Below are 26,901 nucleotides of genomic sequence, written 5' to 3'. Positions count from 1 at the left end.
TTCACGAGCCTACTGAATGTTATATAGACAATCACAAATTCACAATGATATGAACTAAAAATCAGTAGCATAATAAATATAGATAGTTAAATACATTCTATGATCTTGATTAGTGATGATACAGCTAATTGGGATGTGAATGGTGACATCTAAACATATACTAAGATACAACATGAATTTACTAACATGCATAAAATGCACAAATCTTTTTGCAACTCTTACCATCATAATACATGCATAACATGGTTTATGATGATACGTCGGAGATTGATTCATCTGTCTCATAAACAAGAACGTTAGCAGGTAGATTGAACGGTAGCTAGCCACATGTTATTAAGTTTCACAACTGCCATTTTGATGATCAATACCTTCCTTTTGAACCTCGGAGACTAGCCCATCTTCGTCGACCTCAGCAACGCGAACACGTAATTCACAGTCATTTATAAGTTCGAAAACGCAGACATCTCCAAGCTTTATGTTATTGGCACGAACAAAAGACATCCATCCTCCACATAGAGTGTGACTTGTATGCACTCTACTTCTAGGAACAGAATTAGCAGTCCACTGTTCTCCCTTCAAATTACGAAGAATAATCTTTATCTTGCCGTTTGGAAGATGTGCTATGGAAAATTGATGGGGTACATTCTGCATTATATCAATTATAAAATCAGCATTAGCAAGAGCTTCAGTGTTGATGCTAGGCACAGTGAATATGAAGAAAATGTTTCACAACAAATAATACGACCAATAAACCTAAAACAGGAAATATTAACTTTTAAGGCAAAAAACTAACAAATACAATTGGTACTTCTTAGAGAAACACAACAGAGTAATTACACAGAAATCAATTTGTAAATGTCATAGCAGTAGTTTAGAAGTTTGTCAAGCAGCATCTTCACAAAGTATTGAAATATCACTCCAACATGTATTGAAGTGCAAGTACAAGCATAGCTCAAATCTACCAAGATTGACTCATAAAGTAGGATGGAATTATGGATGGAACTTTCATTGAAATCATCTTTTACTGGTAATGTGCACATCTTAAATACTTAAATCCATGCTTACCATCCTCCATACATAAAAGGAGAAATGCTTTAATTTAATAAGATCAGTTTCTCAAGCAAATGAAACACTACACAAGTTACTTAAAGATAGAGGCGGAGAGATAAAACAACATTATTTGGGAGCTAAATTAAGAATCACAAAGGGGAACACCTCACCAGAATACGTGGACCATCGACATTGAACGTTTTGATTATTTTAACAAAATATGGAAAAGTTGAGGTAAATGACTGGGCTAACTTTTTCTCATCCTTTGCTGACGATAACCTTGACTGTGCCGCCTCTGTGGAATTGAACAATTCAATCATGAGTTTTAAATAAAAGGATAAGCTCTGGCATAAATATACGAATTTGAGTGCAAAATACTCTTTCTTTGACAAGTATCAGTTTGCTACTTGCTAGGGAAGATCGGATGAGTTATAATAACAGAAGCAAATTAAAGAGAAACCGGGAATTGCAAATGGAATGTGAGTGTTTATTTGACGATAAATCCCTACAACCCAAAGAGCAATGCTCTACACAGTGAAAAGACTCAATTCTATGGCCAAACAAAACAATGATTCTTCCTCGATACCCTCTTCCTCTCCACAACTCCCACCTCATATAACTGAATCCTCAAGTAATCCACTAATTCTCACTTTCCCTCCTTGCCACCTCATCATTCTCTCTGTTACTGTTTCTCCTTACATAAACTGTCTACGGTTTGGGCTTATTCACTCTGTCACCCAGGTCTATGTCATCTGCTAAAGTTAAAGCCCTATCAGAAAGTATGTCATTTTTAAGTAAAAACAAGTGACATAACAAAATAATAAGGCGATACATTATATATAAACTTCAAAATGATTCTTGATTGATGTCATAAATCAAATGACCAAAGAAAAGTGGTTGGTTATACAAATTTGACAAAAAAAAACTGGTCGGCTACTCTGAGTTTAGGTACTGATTCATTAGAATTAATCAAAATGCATCATGGTGAATCAGGATTCAAGATGAGGTTCATGTCCAAATAGATACACACTAGATGTCCGTATCAATTGGGTTCAGTTTAGTATATAATTAAGAAAGGACTCGTGTGTATCATAAGATACTGGTAAACCATGTTTGGGACCATTATAAAAAAGGGAAAAAACTAGTTTGCGCAATGAACATGGAGTTATCTTCTTAAGCTTTTACAAACTTCATAGCATAGCATGTGCAGCACAAAAACCATGACATCAGAAAGTTATAGATACTAAATAAGCTGGAATTAATGTAGTAAAATTTAATGGAAAAGAAATTTTTTTTTTTAACCTGAGTGTTCCTTGTTAGAAGCCCTCAAATCAAGTGCTCCTTCACGAGAATTACCTTCTTTTGGCGGTCTTCCTCGCTTCTTAGTCTGGCCAGGTGTAACTTCATTAGCTGGCTTCTTGGTCCTTTGGCCGGTTGGTTGTTTGGGAAAGTAGACGGGGAGTTCCTTAGGGGAAGCAGATTCAAAAAAAGCATTTAATGTCATTTTATCAGTAGTTTTGACAGGTACAGCTAATGGTGTTCTTATACTGTCAAGACGCCGAACCCGAAATGTCTCAGGTGAACCACAGTCAACGCCACCATTAGAAGCAGTATTGACTTCTTCAACAGATGTGTTTGTGTTCTTTACCTTGCTACCCCCTTCTTCAGTTTGAGCATGTCCACATTTTCTGACAAAATAAGAAGTTGCCTTCTCACAAAAGTTATCTCCATCAAAGATTAAAACCTCAAAGAGTGATTCACCATTGTACTTAAAGACAAGGAAATCATTCTCTTTCAAAGAATGATCTTTCACGAATCGCTCCCAACCGCCCACGAAGTAAACAGTATTATCTCTAGTTGTCAACCCAATATCCCACACAGCTCCACTAGGACCCTTAAGGGTCACATTTTCTGGCAACTTCTTTTTTAAATTGTCTGAAAATGTTTTAGGAAGTGCCTGCAGTTAAAATATAAATTTCCATCTGAGATTAAAAGATACATTGAGCTGAAGAGCGTAACAGATGTTGGTAGAATATACAATACCTAATAGCTAACCATAATAATTTGCTTGAAAAACAGCTATTAATCATCTCAAGTACATGATTCACATACACTTGAGGTGCTAGCTCAGTGTTAAGAACTTAGCATTGTAACCTCAAGCTTCAAGGTTCAAATCCCCTCGTGACGGTTGAAAATGGCCATAATCAAAATTCCCCCCTTAGTTTTTTATTTTTTTTTTAAAAAAAGTACATATTTACATAGATAGTGCATTCAAAAACAGGAAAGGAATAATAAACCTAAAAGCTAAACATAATTAATTGCTTGAAAAACAGCTATTAAACAATCTACTTAATTATTGTAATCCAAGCTCAAAACAAAGTGTATCAAAACAGATCTGCAAGTAATGTCAATGTTCCTAAGCCATTACTCCAATAATATAAAAACAAGCATATTAATGCCTATGGCAAAAAAAGAAAACTTCAACAGCATATATCAAATAATCAAAAGCTCAACTTTCTTTAAAAAAAACTAACTGCAGTTAAAGGAATTGTAAAAATATACAAAATTGAAAAGATGGGCAAGTTCAAATATTGAAGTGCATGTATTATACTTAACACCCAAGTATGAAAACCTTATAAAGGTTTAATTTTTATTAACATGGAAGGAAATAAAAAGAGAAAAAAGAAAGAAGAGAGTACTTACAAGTTGTTGTTGGAAATCAGTGGTTTGAAGAAATTGGGTGAAATGAATGAACTGAAAATTGTTCCAGTAAATATCTTCTTCCCAGGATCTGCTTCCATCTACTTCCATTTTAAAGAGAAGCAGAGAGTGGAAATGGTTCAAAGTTGCAAGCTTTTTGTTTGAGGAAGAAAAAGAAAAGAAGGGTATATGGCTTTAAACCCTTTTAACGGTTCACGAGGAAGATGAATGGTAGAGAGATGTTTCAGAACAGTACAAACATTTTATTAATGTAGTACTTTGTGTTGAGTATAAACATTCATTTTAGTCTATGTCATAGGTCAACCTAGGTGCAGAAGAATTTGAATGGGTTGAAACTTTAAATTAGAGAGTTAAATATGTTTTTGATTTTTATAAATATTTAAATTTTTTGATTTAATTTTCCTATTTTTTTTTATACTTTACTTTTTTTATAAATTTTACATAATATTTTAGGACAACTAAATCGAAGACTTGAAATATTTATATGGATTAAAAATATATTTAAGCCTTACGTATAAGAGCAATATTTTTTTTAAAAATTTCTAAAAAAAATGTTGAGCTTATTTGAGCTACACTTGGTTTGAGCTCGTCAAGTTAGATCCACTTTATTACGATATCAATCAAAGATACAATTAAATCAAAACAGTTCAATCTCTTCCCACCAATTTGTCCAATTCCAAAAGAATAATTTTAAAATTAAAACAGTGCAGGTGAAATTGTCATGTTCAATCTCTTGTTCTTTTTATCATATCAAACACACATTATAGTTAACCCAACTTTCTTTCAAAATTTATGTTAAATTAAATCATATTTGTTCAATGAGTATGTTATCTAATATGATATGTCCAATTCAAATGAAAGTTTTAGGTATTGAATAAAAAAATACCTGATGAATTAGAAACAACCTAAACGTTGTGATCAACTTTTATCATGAGTTAAATAAGTTTTTGATTCATATAAATTTTTAATTTTTTTTTACTCATTCTAAATTTTTTCTTCAATTTTTGGTCATTCAAATAATTTTTCATCACCATTTTTTTATCCTTACTTTTAAGTCAGGTCATGTGTACATTTTATATTTCTGATCGAGTTTTTTCACAAATTTTTAGATTATTGTAAGAATCATCACCAAAAATATGTAGAACTTTTTTGACAAAACATCAATTAAATATTAACTTTTAAGTGTCCAAAAACATAAAATTCATATTTAATTCATCATTTGTTGAAAAATTCTAAACTTTCAGAAGAGAAAATTTTATAACATACCAAACATGACTGTATAAAAAGAAAAATTGAATGATACAAATGATTTGACTTAAAAACAAGGACATAAAATATTTTAAAGACCAAAAATGAAAGAAAAATATATTGGAAGTAAAAGCAAAATTTGAAAATTTTATACCAACAACCTTTTTTGAAGTACATGAGAGCAAACCTAATTTTATTCATGAACTTATGGAGATAATATTTCATGATGGGTGAAATGAAAGTATGTAAAAAAAAAAAAAAATTATTATGTTTGATGTGTACTACTCAAATTCAATAAAGGTTGTCTTGTGGAAGGATGCTCTTTAGTGAAAGGGTCGCTATTTCGACCCACTATTGTGAAAGGATGCTCTACATACAGAAAAACTATCTACTTGGAAGGCTAAGCTGATGTTATCAATATGTGGTAGACTGGTGCTTGTGAAGTCAGTTCTTATTTCTTCTTAATAGTTTACTCTCTTTATTCTATATGACTATTCAAAGTACCAAAAGGTGAGTTAAAAAATAATTACTAGTAGTATGCAAAGATCCTTTATGGCTCTGGAAAGAATAAAGCAACACCACTAATTAAGTGGGACATAATTGAGAAGTTAAAGTCACACCGTAGTTTAAGTGTGGTAAAATCGTGAGGCAATTTTGGTGTTTTAAAGGATTTTTTGTTAGAATTAGTGTTAATTTGCTGTATTGATTAGTAGAGTGTATTGATTACATAGACCAATGACGGATCTAGAGGGGGGCAGCCATGGGCAGCAACCCCTCCCTCCCCCCTCATAATTTATCCACTGCTCAAGTTTTCCTCCTAACTTGGTTTCAACTCACTGTTTTTTTTTCCTTCCAGAACAAGGCACCAAACAAGTATCATGCAAACTTTTCAACCCCAAAAAGGAAACAGAATGTAGCACAAGGAAGTTGATGTTAGGAACAGGAATATGAATGAAAGGCAACAAATCATTGCCAAAATTTTCAAGGTTGTTGATGAAGATAATGAAAAGCGTCTTTAGGTGCCCTTGTTTTCTCCTATAATTCCAGTTTGGAATAGTTTTAGTTTGTAGGAATTTTTCAACTAAAATTAGTATTCGACTACCTTGCAAAAGTCCTACTAAGATTAGATCTGTGGAGAATTTGAGGGGCAAAAATCAATTTGAAAGTATGCAATTTTTTTTTTTGTACAAGTAGTATTTTTATGACAGTATAATTTTTACCCCACATTCTATAACTAACTCGACTTGGATCGATCGTATCACCAACATTTTGCAACGACATGAACCGAAATGCAACGGTGTAATAGATAATTAATACATTAGTGATGACTGATGATACAACTAACTGGGATGTAAAGAGACAACATGAATTTACTAACATGCATATAATACACAAGTCTTTTGTGACTCTTACAATAAAAATCCTCATTGAAAATTGATTTCTTTTTCATAAACAAGAATGTTAGCAGGTAAATGGAACACTAGCTAGCTACATGCTATTAAGTTTCACATGCCCATTTTGCTGGTCAAGACCTTCCTTTCCAACCCCAGATATATGAACTTGCATCACATAATCAGAAACGAGCTCAAAAATGCATGTGTCGCCAAATTTAATGTTATTATCACGAACAAAGGCTACCCAACCCCCACAAAAGGTGTGAACTGGTCTCCGTTTAGCATATGGGTTGGTTTGAACTGTTTTCCCTTTAGCATATGGGATGGAGTTCACGGTCCAACATTCGCCTCTTGAATTGCGAAGTGTAACTTCTGTTTTGCAGTCAGGCAGATGTGCAGCAGAGAAATGATATGGGATTTTCTACATTGTAACAAGTATTCAATATTAGACCTCAACAGGATCAGTTTCTCAAGCACATGAAACACTACCAAAATTACTTAAAGATAAGGGCAGAGAGATAAACGACATTATTTGGGAGGTAAATAAAGAATCACAAAAGGGAACAACTCACCATAGTACGTGAAACATTGATATCGCCGGTTTTAAATATTTTAACAAAATATGGAAAAGAGGAGGTAAATGATTGGGCTGTCTTTTTCTCATCTTCCTTCCAACTTCTACGCACGATGGATGCCTCTGTAAGGAATTGAACAATTTAATCATGAGTTTTAAATAAAAGGATAAGCTCTGACATAAATATAAGGATTTGAATGCAAAATACTCTTTCTTAGACAAGTATCAGTTTGCTAGGGAAGATCCGTTAAGTTTTAATACATTTTTTGAGACCCAGAATGAAGGGAAAGGTTAAAATTGAGAGGAGAGTGCTTGTTGGCGGGTTAGTAGAGAGATGGAGAGAAATAAATGTTAGTTATAGTTACAAAATAATTTATAATTAATATAGTAAAAGGAAAGGAAAGACTTGGGACTTTGTAGTGTGCTCCTCTCAAGGTCTCGGGTTTGATTCCTCCCGGTGCCAACTTTGGTGGGCTAGTCCATACAAAGCTTTGCTCTGACTTTTAAATGGGACCCCCCCGCAAGTGGATGGCAGGATTGGACCCTCGGATTAGTCAGTCCTTGGGCCGGATACCGAGTTTTCAACAAAAAAAATGAAAAAGAAGGAATTTTTTTAACCTGAGTGTTCTTTGTTACAAGCCACCAAATCATGTGCTCTCTTATGAGAAGTAGCTGCTTTAGGTAATCCGAGGACAATCGTAAATTTATTAACAGGCCTCTTGATCCTTTTGCCGATTGATTGGGAGGGAGCTGCAACAGGTGTGGTCTTAGTGACTGCATCAGCCATGAGCTGCTCAGGGGAAGCAGACTCCACACCCGCATCAAAAGCAGTATCGATTTCTTCCACAGACTTGTTTGTGTCCTTGGCCTTGATACCCCCCTGTTCGGTTTGAGCATGACCACATTTTCCAACAAAATAAGAAGCTGCCTTCTCACAGAAACTACGTCCATCAAAGATTAAAACTTCAAACAACGATTCACCATTGTACTTGAAGAAAAGGAAATCACTCTCTTTCAAAGAGTGATCATTCACAAATTGTTGCCAACCGTTTGTGAAGTAAACAGTGTCATCTATAGTTGTCAGCCCTATATTCCACACAACTCCACTAGGACCTTTAAGGGTCACATTTTCTGGCAACTTCTTCTTTAAGTTGTCTGAAAATGTTTTAGGAAGTGCCTGCAATTAAAATACAAATTTCCATCTGAGATTAAAAGATACATTGAGCTGAAGAGCGTAACAGATGTTGGTAGAATATACATATACCTAATAGCTAACCATAATAATTTGCTTGAAAAACAGCTATTAATCATCTAATGTACATGATTTACATACACTTGAGGTGGCAGTTCAGTAGCAAGGGCTTAGCTTTGTAACCTCAACAAGGTACAAAACTCAAATTCCCTCACAGGCAGTTGTAATATAGTCATTTATGAAGCACGGATACGGACACGAACACCGGACACGGACACTGACACGCCGACATCGCTAATTATTTGAGAAAATCACATAATACAGTTTAATTAGATGTGTCGGTGTCATTCGATGTCGGACACGACACGTGTCTGACACCGCGACACATTTCATCCGAGGAGTGTCCGTGCTTCATACTAGTTAATGCCACGTTAATTAGCAATTTTTTTTATTTTTTAAAAAGTACATTTACACAGATAGTGTTTGCAGAACCAGGAAAAGAATAATAAACAGCTATTAATCAATCTCATTATTCACTTCCTTATCCCCTCCTTGCAAACTCCCCAAACTCCCAAACAGAAACTTAAACAATTTACTTAATTATCGCAATGCAAGCTCTAAACGAAGTGTCTCAAAAGCAAACAGTAAAAAGAAAACAGATCTACAACTAATGTCAAAAACAAGCATATCTATGTGTATTAATTACAAAAATCATGGCAAAAAAAAAAATCCATCCAAAAATCAAAAGCTCAAAACTTTCTTCAACAGAAGTAACTGCAGTTAAATCAATTGTAAAAAAAAAAAAAAACAAAATTTAAAAGGTGAGCAAGTTAAAATATTCAAGAAAAAAAAAGTTGAAAAGCAGTATGAACAAGTGCACGTACTCAACATCCAAATCCAAAGATGATCACTTTATAAAGGTTTCATTTTTAATTTTCAACATGGTAGGAAAGAAAGAGAAAGAAAAAAAAAAAAAAGGTACTTACAGGTTGTTGTTGAAAATTGGTGGTGCTATGAAGAAATAGGGTGAAATGGATGAACTGAAAATGGTTCCAGTAAATCTCTTCCTCCCAAGATTTGTTGCTTCCTGCCATTTCAAAGAGAGAGAGGGAAAGGGTTCAAAGGTACGAAGCTAGAGTAAGGCTTTAAACCCTTTAACAGTTCACGAGGAAGATGAAAGGTAGAAATGTCTTTGGTTCAAAACAGTACAAAATTTTATTGATGCAAGAGAAGAAACATTTATTTTAGTCTATGTTCAGTCAAAATTGATTAGAATTAATTTGAGGGTTAAGTATGTTTTTGGTATCTATAAATATACAAAACTTTTCGTTTTAATCTTTCTAAAATTTTCCTTAGTTTTTGGTCCCTACTTTTAAGTTAATTTTTATATTTTTTTAATGAAATTGTGCAAATATGTAGAATATCGTAAAAAAAATTAAAAAATTAGAATTTTTTAACAAAACATAAATTAAATATGATTTTTTAACCGTAAAAAATATAAAAATGCATATTAAATTCATATTTTGTTAATAAATTCTAATTTTTTTTGGAGAGATTGTTATAATAATATGAATTTTTGTACAATGTTTAAAAATATGAATTCTACATATGAGTTTATTTTAAATGAGGGACCAAAAGTGAAGATGGAAAATTTTTGAGGGACAAGAATTTTTTTAGAGAGACTAAAATGAAAAGTTGACATATTTATAGAGACAAAAAACATATATAACCCTTAATTTTAATATGTTTGGTTTGTTGTATTTTTTAGGGGTTTAAAATTGATTTTAGAGATTTACAATTGATTGTAATATGTTTGATAGTTTCAAGTATAATTGGTTTTGCCTCCATAATTCATTATATTTAAAAGAATGATTTGTAACTTTTGTTTTTTTGATTTTACAAGGATATTTAAAATTCAATTCAATTTTACATAAATGTATCCAAACACAAAATCATTTCAGTTTCAACTAGGGCTGGCAATGAATCGAACCAACTCGAAAATAGTTCGAGATTCGATTTGATAATTGATTCGTTGAACCTGGTTCATGAACCAAATGAATCGAACTTGAGTTGAAAGTAAACTCCTACAAGTATTTACAATAACACCAACTTCTGAATTGTGAGCAAATTTAGTCGAAATGTCGTCTACAACTAGCTTGCTATCTAGTTCTAACTCCACTCGAGTAAAACTGAAATTCAAACGCCACAAAAGCACTTGACGTAGGCCTATACTTCCACTCCTTGAGGTGTTGGTTGGCCTTTTTTCACACTATTTGAGCACAAATGAATTCACCTTTTTTTCGTTCCTAACACACATACAAACAATTTTATCTGTAAAGATTGCTTGAACCTGGTTACACTTGACTTCACCTGTCATCGGAAACTGTCCAACTATGTTAACTCATACCCGCTACTTTGATTAATGTTCGCTCCATTTTCCTCAAGTTCTATTGTCGTTGCTATTTTCTTTTGTTGTTGCAGTTGTGTTTTCGATTTTGACAGATCCCTCTTGCGGATTGTGCATCTACTATCATGTTTTCGGACAAGTGATCCCTTGCTGTGGGTAGAGTTATCGCCAGGCGAGTATCAACCTCTTCATATAACTTCTTAATCCTCCTCTTCCAAATGCACCATAATGCTATAACAAATATGCTCGATTGATTAGATGTCAACAATTCTGTGAGATAAAAACAAATAGAGAATTAAATCCATTTGCCCTATGCATTCGGCCATTTATGATCATCCAAAGACCCACTTCCATCCATGTCTCTTGCGCTTTCCTACATTCAAAGAAACACATGTCAATCATTCTCATCAGTAGATACTCACAAAAGACACATTTATCTGTGCATTGTACCTCTCTATGTTGAAGTCTTTGTCAAGTAGATTACACTCATTTTTCAAGCCCCATAGCTTTTTCACATAGTTTTCCTTTCAGTATTCGCTATTGTCCATCAACTGTTCCTTAGCGTAGTAATATCCAAACTTTACACTGTAAATTCGGTGGGACTAAACTTTGAGCTTGCTATATCTTCTTGATCCACCACCTTATAAAGCGGTATTGACAAAATACTAGAAGCATCCCTAACATTGAAATTTTCTTAATAAATCTCTTCCTCCACTCTGTCCTATTTGCACTACTAAAAAAACAAAAATTAGTGAGGGATATTTAGTGAGGGAAAACATGAAATCCCTCTTTAATTCCGTCACTAAATTTTGCGACCAAGAAATTTGTGAGGAATTTCATTTTTTCCGTTACTAATTTCCCTCGCTAATTTTGCTTTTTCTAGTAGTGTTGGTTCAATAAGATCCGAGGCATACAAATTTTGCAAACTTGAATTTATCATACTAGTTACATTATAACTGTCCTTCTCCCTTGACCAAGCATCCTTCCACACACTAATCTTCCTCCAGTTTCCGAAATTTTTTTTTTCTGCCCTTATTTAATTCCAAAAATACAAAAATGCCCTAGTTTTGAAAAAAATTGCATAAATGCCCTACTTTTCAGAAATAATTGGTACCTTGCAACCCCCACTTGCGGGGTACCTTAAAAAAATTTAAAAAATGAACTACCCCGCAAGTGGGACTTGCGGCCTCTTTTTTTTTTTTTTTTTTTTTTTTTTAATTTTTAAACTAAATAACTACACGCCTATTTTTTTTTTTTTTTTTTTTTAAAAATTAATAGGTTGCTACCCCCACTTGCGGGGTATGCTTAATTTTTTTTTTAAATTTTTTTAATACCCCGCAAGCCCCACTTGCGGGTTTTTTTTTTTTTTTTTTTTTTTTAAATTTTATTATTAATAATAATAATAATAATATTAATCACTAGACATCCTATAAACAAAATAAAGACTAAATTTCTACTGATGTCTAATATTGATGCAATCTTTGCGGGAATGACCAGGCATCCTACAAACACCGCATCTTCTCTCAGTTTCCACATCGTCCATTTCGGTCCTAATGCGAGTAATTGGTGGACGACCTTTCTTTGCCCTACGCATTAACTTGTTGGGAACCACCTTCGGTCCTTCATAATTAGGCCAATATGTCTGGTGGTGAACCACGTCGAAGTGGATGTTGTATACGGCGTATACACACTCATTCGTGAATTTGTTATCGACAAAAGTCTTGTAGTCGTGACAAAAGCTAGAACATGCGGCAATGACATGTGAGCATGGTAGGTGTAACGCTCTAAACCGTCCACAGTCACACCATTTATTTTGCAGGTCCACTTTGTATTCTCCCTTTGGCAATCCTTCTTTATGATCGATGGTTTCACGGACGGAAAAGGTATATCGATCCCGGTCAAACTGAGTGACATGATGACTGTTGGATTTAATCACCTCATTCCTGAGATATTTCATGCTGTTTTCAGAGAATGGCTCACCAGAATTTACCCTTGCCGCTGCCTCATGTCCTCTTTTAGCAAACAAGGCCGCCAACCTGTAATATGATGCTTTCACGATAGCTGTGATCGGAAGTCCTCGAATACCCTTATACACGTTGTTTTGTGACTCTACCAAGTTACTTGTCATATGGCCCCATCGTCGACCATCATCATGTGATTGAGTCCACTTTTGTTTGGGAATATTGTCGACCCATGCTAAAGCCTTTCGGTCTGCAACAGCAATTTCAGAACGGTAGTATTCGAATGTAGGGATGTTCATGGCGTAACCTGCATTGTTTTGAAAAAAGTTAGATGTGTCATTTTAAACAAATAAAATGTCGAATTTACGTGGAAAGAGATATGATTTTTACCCATGCATGCAACTTTTTTCTTTAGTTCTCCATCCTTGAATGATCTCATAAAGTTTTGTGCAATGTGTCGGACACAATAAACATGGCTTGTCGGAGCATCGTGCCATCCATTCTGTGGATCATCATACGCGCTCTTTATTGACACATGTCTATCAAAAATGAGGCATATGTTCTCTTGTGGGGTGACATGCTGCCTTAAATTTTTCAAAAAGAAACTCCATGCCTCCTTGGTCTCGCCTTCCACGATTGCAAAAGCTATGGGAAATATCTTGTTGTTCCCATCTTGCGCAACAGCTAACAACAATGTTCCCTTGTATTTACCATACAACCAAGTTGCGTCAATTTGGACAATTGGTTTGCAGAATTCGAAACCTGAGATGCACGGACGAAAGGCCCAAAAGAGACGCTTGAAGACGGTCTCATTTGCCACTTCTGTTGATGGGTCTGATTGAAAATCAATTATTGTTCCTGGCAAATCTTTTTCCATGACCATCAACCACTGTGGTAGTTCTTCATAAGACTCCTCCCAATTACCATAAATTGATTCAATCGCCTTATTCCTTGCTCTCCATGCCTTTCTGTATGAAACTGTGTAATTAAATTTCTCTCGGATGTGTGCAATTATAACCTTCACTGTAATTGAGGCATCCATATATAGTAGTGATTTAACACTTTCACATATCACATTGTAACTAAGTTTGTGATGATCTTGTGTCATTTCTGTTGAGACACATGTATGATCATTCATGTTCCCAATCTCCCATTTATCAGTTTTTTTCCTCCACGAGGCCCGCAATTTGAAACCACATTTTGTATCTTTACATTTGATGACATACCTTTCAGGATCTGATTTTTTCACAATATAATCGGTTGATTTTTTCATGTGATAATATTTAATTGCGAGAATGCAATCATTCTTGTTATGAAATTGCATCCCTGGGGCAATACCTTGATCGACCGGAAGAGCCATTGAATGGTAAAGTTCAGTTGAGTGGTCATCGTTGACGTTGCGCATGGACCTTGGTGGGTTGTAAGAAGCTCTAATTGGTAAAATTGGTAGTTGTGGCAGATCGTCATCATCGTCTTCTTCGTTCTCGTCACCGTTTTGTGCGGCAAGGAGTTCTTCATCATCATTGTCTTCATCATCTTGAACTGCATGCATCACGTGATCAACCATGCATGTGTCATTTTGGTGAAAAATTTCTCCCAAGAAATTAATGTATTTTGCATGCAATAGTCATATCTTACTTGATTAATATGATACTGTTGAGTAGCATGCTTGTTGAACACCATGCTTCTGATGCAGTAGTCACTTCTATATTTATTGATGCAGTTGTCACTTCTATATTTATTTTAAGACTGTTGCTTTGCATGTGTTGTTGCTTTGCAGGTGTTGAATTAGTAAAAGATATGAATTGAATTCTTCACTTCATTCATTACGATACCACACAACTACTTCCCCTATTTACACATAACTTTACATTATAAATACTAGAACTATATTTTAACTCTTCAGACATATTCTACTTATCTCAATCCTTTCCTTACTCACTCACATTCCTTTCCTTACTCACTCACATACAACCAATATTTCAAACAAATTATATAAAGTAATGGCATACTTGTGGTTGGAAAATGATCACAGATCCAATGAAGAACATATCAGAAGATGGGTATATATAAATATTAATTTGTTAATGTCGTTTTCATTTTTTAATTATTAATACTACTCTTAATATTATAGTTCAATATTAATTTCAATATACATTGAACTATTTAAATTTATATTTTGATTATGTTTTAATTGTATTCATTTCTTATTTTTTTTGTTAGGATGCAGAGGGTGCACCTCTCGTCACCCGTACTAGACAACACATAATACCAAGTCCTCATATTGAAGAGTATCTACGTCAAACCGGATTTTTTGAGGTTTCTCAAATAGGGCGTTACAAAATCGATAGACACATCGTAACCGCTCTTGTAGAAAGGTGGCGGTCTGAAACACATACTTTTCATTTTCGAACGGGTGAATGCACAATCACGTTGGAAGACGTATATATGTTACTCGGATTACCTTTTTGCGGACCATTTGTTACGGCTCCTCCAAATCTTGCGTGGAACATTTGTGCTCAATTGTTGGGAATAACTCCTCCAGCAAATAAAACTGATGGTTTTACCCTCTCATTGTCGTGGTTAAAGGATAATCTGGTCGATAATAACTTCAGTGAACAATCTCCTCCGGAGGTAAAAATACAACACACTAGGAGGTACCTACTATACCTCTTTGGAGGGTTCTTGTTTCCTAATACAACTGGATTATTTGTGCACAACTCCTGGTTGTATTTGTTAATGGATTTTAATCTAACAAGAAACTATAGTTGGGGATCGGCAGTGTTGACTTACCTTTATCGTGGCTTGTGTGAGGCATCACACCCAAATGTAAAAGCACTAACAGGATGTCATTTCCTGTTACAAGTTTGGGGATATTGTCGGTTGAGTTATATCGCTCCGAAAAATGATAACCCACTCCAGTGGCCGCTTGGATTAAAGTAATCGTGATCAATTTTTTTTTTAATATTTATTTCGTCACATTTTCTCACTTCTTATTAATATTATTATTTGATAAATTAGTTACTAAATTGTTTATATCATTTGTTAGATGGACAGGTGCAGGTTCAAGATACTATGAAAATCCAAGCCATGACACTATTTCTTACCGAAAAAAGTTTGATGACATACTACCCCATGATGTAATATTATAATTGACTTTTTAATTATGACTTTATATATATATATATATATATATATATATATATATATATATATATCAAAATTGTTAACCTTACACTACATCTTATCTCTTGTGCTAGTTTAAATGGAGACCATACAAGAATGTTCCACACAACTTGCCTGAAGAATATTGGGAGTGGACTGCAACAAGTTACCTTATATGTTTTGACAAAGTTGAATGGCATCCAACTGATAGGGTCAAGCTCCAATTTGGTCTGCCACAAGAAATACCAGGGCCCCCACGAGACATGACACAGTACCATGTAATAGACAAACGGTTCAAGACGTGGTACAAATCAAATGGTTATCGCTTTCCACAAGAGTGCGAACATTGGGACAACCGACGGAGTCATACTTTACCACGCATGCGGCCAAGATCACTCACCCACACTCATGCGTATATTGAGTGGTTGACAACCACATGCAACCCACGTCTAAGGATTTCAATTGAAACAAACCCATCAAATTCAGATCCAGACGAAGCCGAAGAAGAAGAGCCGGAACATGAACCTGAAATTCGCAACAACCAAACACCAATTCATGATGATTTTTGGGATCAAGACATTTTTTCTCAACTACAAGATCATCAATCCCAACCACATACAACCCAAAACATTCATGGTTCTGTAATGTATGAATTTCTCGACACCCCCCAACAAAACATCATCCAACCACCACCATATACCTCCCCGAGAAATGCATATGAGCCCCATTATCAGTCAACTTATGGTTACAATGACCCAAACCAAGCTGGCGCATCCAACAACAACTACTTCTCCTATAATGACCCAAACCAAGCTGGACCGTCCAACACCAATTACCCCCCCTACAGCAACCCACAGTACCCAATGTACACCAACCAAAACTACAACCACCCACCAACACCAACAAACCTATTATCTCACTTTTCTCCGGCTTCGTTGAACTCTAGTGATCAATTTCTGGATATGGGATGGCCAACAAGGGAACACGATGTGTCATTGTCATTGGGTTATGGTAGTCAAATACAATCAGCTGCAGATAACAACGACGAAGACCAACATGACCCTCAAGTAAATCGCGGAAGAAATCGTCGAAGACGAGGGTGTGGGACAGCCGGGCATTTATAATAATTGTAGATATCATGATATTTAATATGTTTATTATTTTTTTTCCTTCTTTTTTTATTATTTTTTTTTATTTTAAAATTTAAAAAAAAAAAAAAAAAAACAAACCCGCAAGTGGGGCTTGCGGGGTATTAAAAAAATTTAAAAAAAAAATTAAGCATACCCCGCAAGTGGGGGTAGCAACCTATTAATTTTAAAAAAAAAAAATAGGCGTGTAGTTATTTAGTTTAAAAAAAAAAAAAAAAAAAAAAAAAAAAAAAAAAGAGGCCGCAAGTCCCACTTGCGGGGTAGTTCATTTTTTAAATTTTTTTAAGGTACCCCGCAAGTGGGGGTTGCAAGGTACCAATTATTTCTGAAAAGTAGGGCATTTATGCAATTTTTTTCAAAACTAGGGTATTTTTGAAATTAAATAAGGGCAGAAAAAAAAAAATTTCCCAGTTTCCCACACACTATCTCAACCCTCCTCCAACTACTACATGTGAAGCATCAATACTACCCGAGAAATATATAAATACAATGTGCACAGTTCTCATAACTTAGTTTGACTATATTTTTTAACTAATATATAAATACAATTTAAAATATTAATCTCAATGAATATTTTCAAAATATCAAATTTATAATTTTTTTTATTAAAGATATTAACGATCAAAGTTGTGTATTGACATGTGTGATGTAATCAAATACAATATGTATTTAAGAACGAAGGGAGTATAATTTTAATATTAATGTTTTTAATCTAACAACTAAAATTAAAGTGTTAAACCACCTAATTCTCCTTTTATAGAATCTGTGAGAATTAAATTGTTTAATATAGTATTATATTGTTCCTAAGTAAAGAATCATGTATAACGTTCTAACTCTGGAATAGTTTCTCCCTGCTGATTCTAAATCTACATTGATTTTCTATAATTTTTGCCCCCACATTATTATGTTCAATTTGACTCTGCCATTTAATACAAAATAGAAATAACTATATTATGTAGTAATTCATTACTGCTACATCACAAATTCATAATAATATGAAATAAAAAACAGTGGCCTAATATATAATTAATGCATTCTATAATCTTGATTAGTGATGATACAGCTAGTTGTAAGATACAACACGAATCTACTGCCATGCATAAGATGCACAAGTCTTACAAACAAGAACGTTAGCATGTAAATGGAACAGTAGCTAGCTACTTGTTATCAAGTTTCACATGTCCATTTTGATTGTTAATACTTTCCTTTCCAACCCCATATATATGAACCTGCATCACATAATCAGAAACGAGCTCAAAAATGCATGTGTCACCAAAATTGACGCCATTATCACGAACAAAGGACATCCATCCCCCACAAAAGGTGTGAAGCATTCCCCGTTTAGCATATGGGACTGAGTTTACAGTCCAACATTCGCCTCTTGAATTTCGAAGCGTAACTTCTGTTTTGTCGTCGGGGAGATGTGCAGCAGAGAAACGACGCGGGATTCTCTACAATGTAACAAGAATTCAATATTATACTCCAAACGATCAGTTTGTCAAGCAGATGAAATACTACACACGATACTTAAGGATAAAAAGGGAACAACTCACCAGAGTACGTGAACCACCAACATTGCCGTTTTTAAGTATTTTAACAAAATATGGAAAAGAAGAAGTAAATGATTGGGCTATCTTTTTCTCATCTTCCTTCCTTTTTCTCTTCACGATAGATGACTCTGAGGAATTGAACAGTTCAATCATGAGTTTAAATAAAAGGATAAGCTCTGGCATAAGTATAAGGATTTGAATGCAAAATACCCTTTCCTAGACAAGTATCAGTTTGCTAGGGAAGATCAAATGAGTTTTCATACATGTTATTCAAAGGAGGAAAAATAAATGTACTTGTTTATGTTGAAGATGTTATGGTTACAAGAGATTACTTCACTCTAGAGAGTATAATAGGACACATTAAGGGAAAGGCCAAAAAAAAAAAGAGAGTGCTTGTTGGTAAGTTAGTTAGAGAGAGGGCGAGAAATACATGTTAGTTATAGTTCATGAAAAAGTTAACGAAAAAGAAAGAAATATTTTAACCTGAGAGTTCCTTGTTACAAACCACCAAATCATGTGATCTCTCAAAAGAATTAGCTGATTTTGGTGGTCTTCCTCGCTTCTTAGTCTGGACAGGTGTAACTTCAATAACAGGCTTCTTCTTGGTCCTTTTGCTGGTTTTTTGGGAGGGAACCGCTACAGGTGTGGTCTTAGTGACTGCATCAGCCATGATCTGTTCAGGGGAAGCAGACTCAACACCAGTATTAAAAGCAGAAGTGTTATTGTTCTTTGCCTTGCTACCCTCTTGTTCAGTTTGAGCATGTCCGCATTTTCCAACAAAATAAGAAGTTGCCTTCTCACAAAAGTTATCTCGATCAAAGATTAAAACCTCAAAGAGTGATTCACCATTGTACTTAAAAACAAGGAAATCATTCTCTTTCAAAGAATGATCTTTCACAAATCGTTGCCAACCGTCCGTGAAGTAAACCGTATAATCTCTAGTTGTCAGTCCTATATTCCAAACAACTCCACTAGGACCTTTAAGGGTCACATTTTCAGGCAACTTGTTCTTTAAATTGTCTGAAAATGTTTTAGGAAGTGCCTGCAATTAAAACATAAATTTCCTTTTGATATTAAGATACATTGAATTGAAGAGTCTAAGAGATGTTGGTAGAATATACATATACCTAAGAGCTTCTCATAACTATTTTCTTATAAAACAGCTATTAATCATCTCAAGTACACTTGAGGTGTTAGCCTCACTGGAAAGAGTTTAGCCTTGTAACCTTAAATTACAGAGTTCGTAATATAAAAATAATTAATGACAAATGTTAGTACGTTAGTTGGTATGATTTTCTCCTTTGCTAGGATTTGAACTCCGGACCTTTTACTAATCAATCGCCTTATTCAATTGCTTTTCATTTCCTTAAAACAATCTACTTAATTATTGCAATGCAGGCTCTAAACAAAGTGTTTCCAAAGCATACAGATCTACAACTATTGTCAAAGTTCATAAGCCATTCTAGCCTATCTATCTGTATAAAATATTAAAAAAATGAAAACTTTAACAGTATATATCCAAAAATCAAAAGCTGAAAACTTACTTCAATAGAACTAACTGCAGTTAAATGAATTGTAAAAAGAAACAAAATTTAAAAGTTGGGCAAGTTAAATTATTAAAGAAAAAAGAAAATAAGTTGAAAATTAGTATGAATATTTAAGAAAGGTTTCATTTTTAACTTACAAGTTGTTGTTGAAAATCAAAGGTGCTAAGAAATAGAGTGAAATGGATGAATTGAAAATGGTTCCAGTAAATATCTTCCTCCCAAGATCTACTTCCATCTTCTTCCATTTGAAACAGAAGCGGAGAGTGGAAATGGTTCAAAGTTGCAAGCTTTTTGTTTGAGGAAGGAAAAGACAAGAAGGGTATATGACTTTAAAACCCTTTAACAGTACAAGAGGAAAATGAGTCGGAACAGTGCAAAATTTTGTTTATGTGCTTTCAGTAGAAGAAACATTCATTTTAGTCCTTATCATAGTCAACTTATTTATAAACAAAAGTCAATATAACTTCTTCATCTTCAATACAACCACTTCTTCCGATACTATAAAAAAAGTTAGATTAACTAATTTAAAATTTTAAATCAGATAGATCAATTTTTGTATACACAACTTTCTTTAATAATGGTGTAAAGTTTATCAAATCTAACTTTGTTTAATATCATTAGTTCAAAAATGCTTTTATTAATTCTTCTACTTTCACATTAATTAAGAAATATACTACCTCTCCATATAAGATCCTTTCAAGAATTTTTTTTTTCTTTTAATTTTATAAGATCATTTTGATATTTTCAACTATATTAATTATTTTTTTACCAAGATACCCCGATTTATTTTACATTTTTTCTCCAATCAACAATGAACATTATGTTGAAAACATAAACTAGTTCTCTCAAATGATAAAATTGTAAAAACAATACTATTAATTACAAACGAATTTAATACTCCCTCCGTTTCAAAATACATGTCCAATTTTTGCAATGTGCACTATTCACTTGACTTATTTTGACCATACTTTTTAACTAATATATAAATACAAATATTAGCATGTAAGATGTTGTTTGATTTGTCTCGACAAATATTTTCAAAATATTAAATTTTTATAATTTTTTACTTTAGAAAATTAAAGATATTAACAGTCAAAATTATGCATTGGCATATGTGAAGTGGTTGACTTGGACATGTATTTTGAAACTCAGGAAGTACTATACTACCAACTTCCTTAAAATATTTAAAATATCTTATATTAATTTAAGAACAAATGTAGTAATTAATTTATTGAAAGAAAAAAATATAATTAATGTTGTATAGAGAAGAATAATTATGAGTTATTTTACAAAAACATCCTTTATTAATCACATGAAAACAAAAATTAAAATTATTTAAATAAGATAAAATGATAAATATCCTTCAATTTTATATCCTTTCAATCAAAGCAGGAACTTTTGTGTTTTAATTCTTTCAAAAAATATATATTTCTTTTTTTGGCTTTTAAAAAAAGGGTTAAATATGCTTTTGGTCCCTATAAATATACCAACTTTTCGTTTTAGTCCCTCTAAAATTTTCTTTTAACTTTTAGTCCCTAAATTTTTTTTCATCTTCACTTTTGATCCCTCCTTTAAAGTAAACTCATATGTAGAATTAATATTTTTTTAATAAAATTTTGTATAAAAATTCATAATATTTTAAAAATCTCTCCCAAAAAATTTAGAATTTTTTAACAAAACATGAATTTAATATGAATTTTTATATTTTTTATGGTTAAAAATTCATATTAAATTTATGTTTTGTTAAAAAAATTCTAATTTTCTTTGGAAAATATTTTTACAATATTCTACAGCATAATTTCATTAAAAAAAAAATACTAAAATTAACTTAAAAATAGGGACCAAAAGTAGTGATTGAAAATTTTATAGGAACTAAAAATTGAAGGAAAAATTTAGAGGGACTAAAAGGAAAAATTGGTATATTTATAGGGACCAAAAACATATTTAACTTAAAAAAAAAAAAAAAAAGGAAATCCAATCAATTCCGCTTCTTTTTTCCTTAACCCCCACTCTCATCTTCACTTTCACACTCCCTTCTTACCTTTTTGCTCGAACATTGTAGTTTGGTATTTCAACCGGTTTGTTCTATAGTCTACCAGGGTATTCAAGTGTAATTTTTACCGGTTCTTTTATCCTCTTTACTTATGCCTCCATTTTCCGACTAATTGAATTTGCAAATCCAGCTGAAATTAAGCCTAGAAATAACTATAGTATGCAACAAAAAAAATAAAATTATAAGCAAAAGTAGGTAAAACAAAATTGATGCAGTTAGTTCAAATTTTGGACCAAATATATCAATTTTCTTTCACATTTTTGCTTAAAATTAAGGTTGGAGGGAGCAATTATATAATTGCATAACTATATTATGCACTTTATTTATAATTATTAATTTTACTTAAATAGCTTGCATCCCTTGGCTAGGGGGTCCTAGATACACTACTACTAAATGTTATAGATAATCACAAATTCACAATGATATGAAATAAAAAATACAGTGGCGTAATAGATAATTAATACATTCTATGATCTTTACTAGTGATGATACATCTAATTGGGATGTGAATGGTGACCTCTAAAACATATACTAAGAAACAACGTAAATTTACTGCCATGCATAAGCTGCACAGGTCTCAAACAAGAAAGTTAGCAGGTAGATGGAACAGTAGCTAGCTACACGCTATCAAGTTTCACATGTCCATTTTGATTGTCAGCACCTTCCTTTCCAGATCCAAATATATAAACCTGCATCACATAATTAGTAACGAGCTCAAAAATGCACGTGTCGCCAAAATTGACGCCATTATCACGAACAAAGGCCATCCAACCTCCACAAAAGGAGTGAATTATTTTCCCTTTAGCACATGGGACGGAGTTCACAGTCCAACATTTGCCTTTTGAATTGCGAAGCGTAACTTCTATTTTGAAGTCAGGCAGATGTGCAGCAGAGAAATGATATGGGATTCTCTACAATATAACAAGTATTCAATATTATACTCCAACTAGATCAGTTTTTCAAGCAGATGAAACACTACACAAGTTACTTAAAGATAAGTGTGGAGAGATAAAACAACTCACCAGAGTACGTGAACCACCGACATTGCCAGCTTTAAGTATTTTAACAAAATATGGAAAAGAGGAGGTAAATGATTCGGCTATCTTTTTCTCATCTTCCTTCCTGATTCTATCCAGGGTGGATGCCTCTGAGGAATTGAACAGTTCAATCATGAGTTTTAAATAAGAGGATAAGCCCTGGCATAAATATAAGGATTTGAATGCAAAATACTCTTTTCTTGAAAAGTATCAGTTTGCTAGGGAAGATCAGACGAGTTTTAATTTAATACATGTTATTAATATTGAGACCTAGAATGAAATCAAAGGCAATGGCGAGCTTGGGAATTCAAGGAAATCACAATCCTTTCTTCCAACATTCACAAGGATGAAAACTAATTGTACTTGTTTATGTTGAAATATTATGGTCACAGGAGATTACTTGACTGAGAGAGACTCTAATAGGACACATTAAGGGAAATGCCAAAATAAAGAGGAGAGTGCTTGTTAGCAAGTTAGTTAGAGAGAGGGAGAGATATACATGTTAGTTATAGTTACTAAATAATTTGTAAAATATAGTAAAGGTTAATGAAAAAGGAAGAAATATTTGAACCTGAGTGTTCCTTGTTACAAGCCACCAAATCACGTAGTAGCTTCTCACCAGAATCATCTGATTTTGGTGGTCTTCCTCGCTTCTTAGTCTGGACAGGCGTAACTTCAATAACAGGCTTCTTCTTGGTCCTTTTGCTGGTTGTTTGGGATGGAACAGCAGCAGGTGTGGTCTTAGCGACTACATCAGCTACCTGGGGGGAAGCAGACTCAACACCAGCGTTAAAAGCAGAAGTGTTATTGTCCTTTGCCTTGCTATCCCCTTGTTCAGTTTGAGCATGTCCGCATTTTCCGACAAAATAAGAAGTTGCCTTCTCACAAAAACTATTTCCATCAAAGATTAAAACCTCAAAGAGTGATTCACCATTGTACTTAAAGACAAGGAAATCATTCTCTTTCAAAGAGTGATCGTTCACGAATTGTTGCCAACCGTCCACGAAGTAAACAGTATTATCTCTAGTTGTCAGTCCTATATTCCACACAACTCCACTAGGACCTTTAAGAGTCACATTTTCTGGCAACTTCTTCTTTAAATTGTCTGAAAATGTTTTAGGAAGTGCCTGCAATTAAAATATAAATTTTAACCTGAAATTAAAAGATACATTGAGCTGAAATAATTATTTGCTTGCAGTATTATTTGCTTGAAAAACAGCTATTAATCATCTCTAGTACATGGTTTACATGTTGATAAAAAAAGAAGTACATGGATTTTCATACTCTTGAGGTGCTAACTTAATGTAAGAGCTTAGTCTTGTAACCTCAATGTACAGAGTTCAAATCTTATCGGGGACAAATTTAAAATGGTCACCAGTGTCAATTTAATTGATAAAAAATTGCCTCTTCCCCAATTTATTTAAATAAAAGTGCATGATTTACTATTTGCAGAACAAGGAAAAGAATAATTGTTGTGAATTCAGACTCAAATCTCACATAAATAAACATAGATGCCTGGAGCAAGTATCAATGGCAACCAATAACCAAATAGTCTCAAGCAACAACAACATATCTAGATCTAGCAACGAAGTGTGAATCAAAACCTCAATCAAAGCAAGAAGAGCAAGATAAAGAGAGTAGAGGAACAAACACACTACAATTTGATTATCCAGTTCGGCCCAACAATGACCTATGTTTGGTGGGGGAGAGAGCTCTCCAATTCACTATCAATGAGTTTCTTACAAAGATATACTAAAGAGAAAAAAGTAATTAACCTCAATAAGTTCTCCAAGAACAACCTAATTTCTACTCATTTCCCAATCTCTTCCCATGAACAAGAAACTCACAGATTTTCACTCATGTGAGGTGTTTACAATGTTTCCCAACCCAGGAGTCTCACCCAAAGACCCTCAAGCTCTAAATGGCTATAAGGGGTTATATGATTGTGTTTTTTGGGGGTAGGATCATCATGTAGTTGTCCATCATATTTCTTATCATGTGTACATCCAAACATATGGTAGAAAAAAGTCTATTCTATCACTGTCGTATCTTATTCTTATCCAACTCTCTATTCTACCATGTCTCTACCATATCCTACGCACCAAATGGGTCCTAAGGTTCCTCAACGTTGCATTCTTAGGTTCCATGAGATTACACAAAAGTGGGAAAAATCTTTAAATCAAGGTCCGAAACCCGTGGCACGTGCTTAGCACATGATTGGACGTGTATAGCACAAAACTGACAGCTGGCCGCAGGCCTCCACATGAGACAGAATCAAAATTCTGCCAAAAAACACAAACCATGCGCCTAGCACACAAACTTCACATGCCTAGCACGCGAGGCAGAACCAAAACCCTCTTTCATAATTCTTTCCTCCTTCTCTTGATACATGGTGAGATTTCAAGTCACACTCAACAAGGGTAAATTACACTTTTGGCCCTTAAGTTACAAACATTATTGCAATTTGATCCCTTAAGTTTAAAATATTAAGACATTTTGGTCCCTGATAGGAAGGACTAAACTGTCTAAAACGAAACGAAAAAAACTTAAAACCAAATTTTCTAACATTTGTAATATAAGGGATCAAAATTGTTGAAGTATGACTCATATATGCAAGACACTAAAGAAGGCAACTGAATCATAGTAATAATACTATATATATTGCTTGTAACACTGAAACCTTAGTTCATCACAGTAATAGAAACAAAACTATAGCTGCTCTATAGTCACAGAGGTAGGCACAATGGCCGAAGTGCGTTAACAAATATTGTATGTTCGTTGTGTTTTACTTTGGTTCTCTTATTTAATCTTATGTTGGTGTTCTAACAAAAATGAAATGAAAAACAATTAAGGGGCCAAAGAGAAACGAAAATTAACTTAAGGGGACCAAAAGTATAATTTAACACACTCAACAATAATAAACCAAAAGCTAAACATAATTATTTGCTTGAAAAAGAGATATTAATCAATCCCTTTTCTTTTAAACAATCTACTTAATTATTGCAATGCAAACTGAAAAGCAGATCTACGACTACCATTATTTAAAAACAAGCATATCTGTATCTAAAAAAATAAATATAAAAAGATCAAAACTTTCTAAAAAATAGTTAGTTATAACGATGAAAAATAGTGCATGTACTTCCTCGACAGTGAACACAGAAATATGAATATTTTAGAAGAAGGGACTTACAAGTTGTTGTTGAAAATTGGTGGTAGTTTGAAGAAATTGGGTGAAATGGATGAACTGGAAATGGGTCCAGTAAATATCTTCTTCCCAAGATCTGCTTCCATCCCAGTTTTGTCCATCATCTCTTCCTCCCATTTCAAAATTCAAACAAAGTCAGTCAAGAGAAAGGAAACAAAGTTCCAGGCTGCTTTAACAGTACACGAGGTAATGTGTTTAAGTGGTTAACTTCATCTTTTCAACCAACCTTTTTTTTGCAACTAATGAATAAATAAAAAATGTCCATTTTTCTTATAATAATAACCGAAAGATATATCATTTTTGTTTATATTTTGTTCAAAAATAATATTTTAAATCAAAGATATTATTTAATTTGAACACATTATTTTTGAAAGATTAATTTGAACACATTATTATTTTATAGAAATAATCTTATATATGTTCAAATTTAGTATAAAAAATTATCCACGTAACTTTTTGACATGTTGCACAAAAAAAATTATGAGTGGATGAACTATTTCGTCCTCGAATTTAGATGTAGTTGTCGATTTTGTCCTCAAATTTTTAAAATAGCCAACGCGTCTCTCAATTTTATAAATGTCAATCAATTTAGTCTCTCCATCAAGTCTTGCGGTTATGGTATTGAAGTGTCATGTTAAGAGACGACATG

At 33.5% G+C, this 26,901-nt stretch overlaps 1 protein-coding gene across 9 annotated transcripts; it reads right to left on the bottom strand.

Annotated features, from left to right (window-relative positions):
• Positions 1 to 48: 48 nt before the first annotated feature.
• Positions 49 to 26,487, bottom strand: LOC11419210 (B3 domain-containing protein REM16). Of its 9 annotated transcripts, XM_039832891.1 has the most exons (5): positions 9,279 to 9,386; positions 3,754 to 3,880; positions 2,353 to 3,007; positions 1,221 to 1,345; positions 49 to 645 (listed from the first exon to the last, which is right to left on the bottom strand). In XM_039832891.1, exons 2-5 carry the CDS (start codon positions 3,859 to 3,861, stop codon positions 334 to 336), a joined length of 1,200 nt encoding a protein of 399 aa, XP_039688825.1. In that variant the 5' UTR covers positions 3,862 to 3,880; positions 9,279 to 9,386; the 3' UTR covers positions 49 to 333. The 9 variants fall into 9 exon arrangements, with proteins under 9 accessions (XP_039688825.1, XP_039688823.1, XP_039688827.1 ...); XM_039832889.1 differs by lacking the exons at positions 3,754 to 3,880; positions 9,279 to 9,386 and adding an exon at positions 26,238 to 26,487; XM_039832893.1 differs by lacking the exons at positions 3,754 to 3,880; positions 9,279 to 9,386 and adding an exon at positions 26,238 to 26,486 and having other exon boundaries at positions 2,407 to 3,007.
• Between the last annotated feature and the right edge of the window lie 414 nt (positions 26,488 to 26,901).

The sequence above is a fragment of the Medicago truncatula genome, chromosome 1 (genome assembly GCF_003473485.1).
Source record: "Medicago truncatula cultivar Jemalong A17 chromosome 1, MtrunA17r5.0-ANR, whole genome shotgun sequence".
Classification (NCBI taxonomy): Eukaryota; Viridiplantae; Streptophyta; class Magnoliopsida; order Fabales; family Fabaceae; genus Medicago; species Medicago truncatula.
The sequence above is the reverse complement of the archived record's forward strand: the minus strand, read 5'-3'. Positions and strand labels throughout refer to the sequence as shown.

Excerpts from the sequence above, each read along its gene's own strand:
- LOC11419210 (XM_039832889.1), bottom strand. The coding sequence starts at position 26,369 with ATGGGAGGAAGAGATGATGGACAAAACTGGGATGGAAGCAGATCTTGG. Across the intron at positions 3,008-26,237 it reads CCAATTTTCAACAACAACTT|GCACTTCCTAAAACATTTTC; the intron begins GTAAGTCCCTTC and ends TTTTAACTGCAG. Across the intron at positions 646-1,220 it reads TCGATGGTCCACGTATTCTG|AATGTACCCCATCAATTTTC; the intron begins GTGAGGTGTTCC and ends GATATAATGCAG.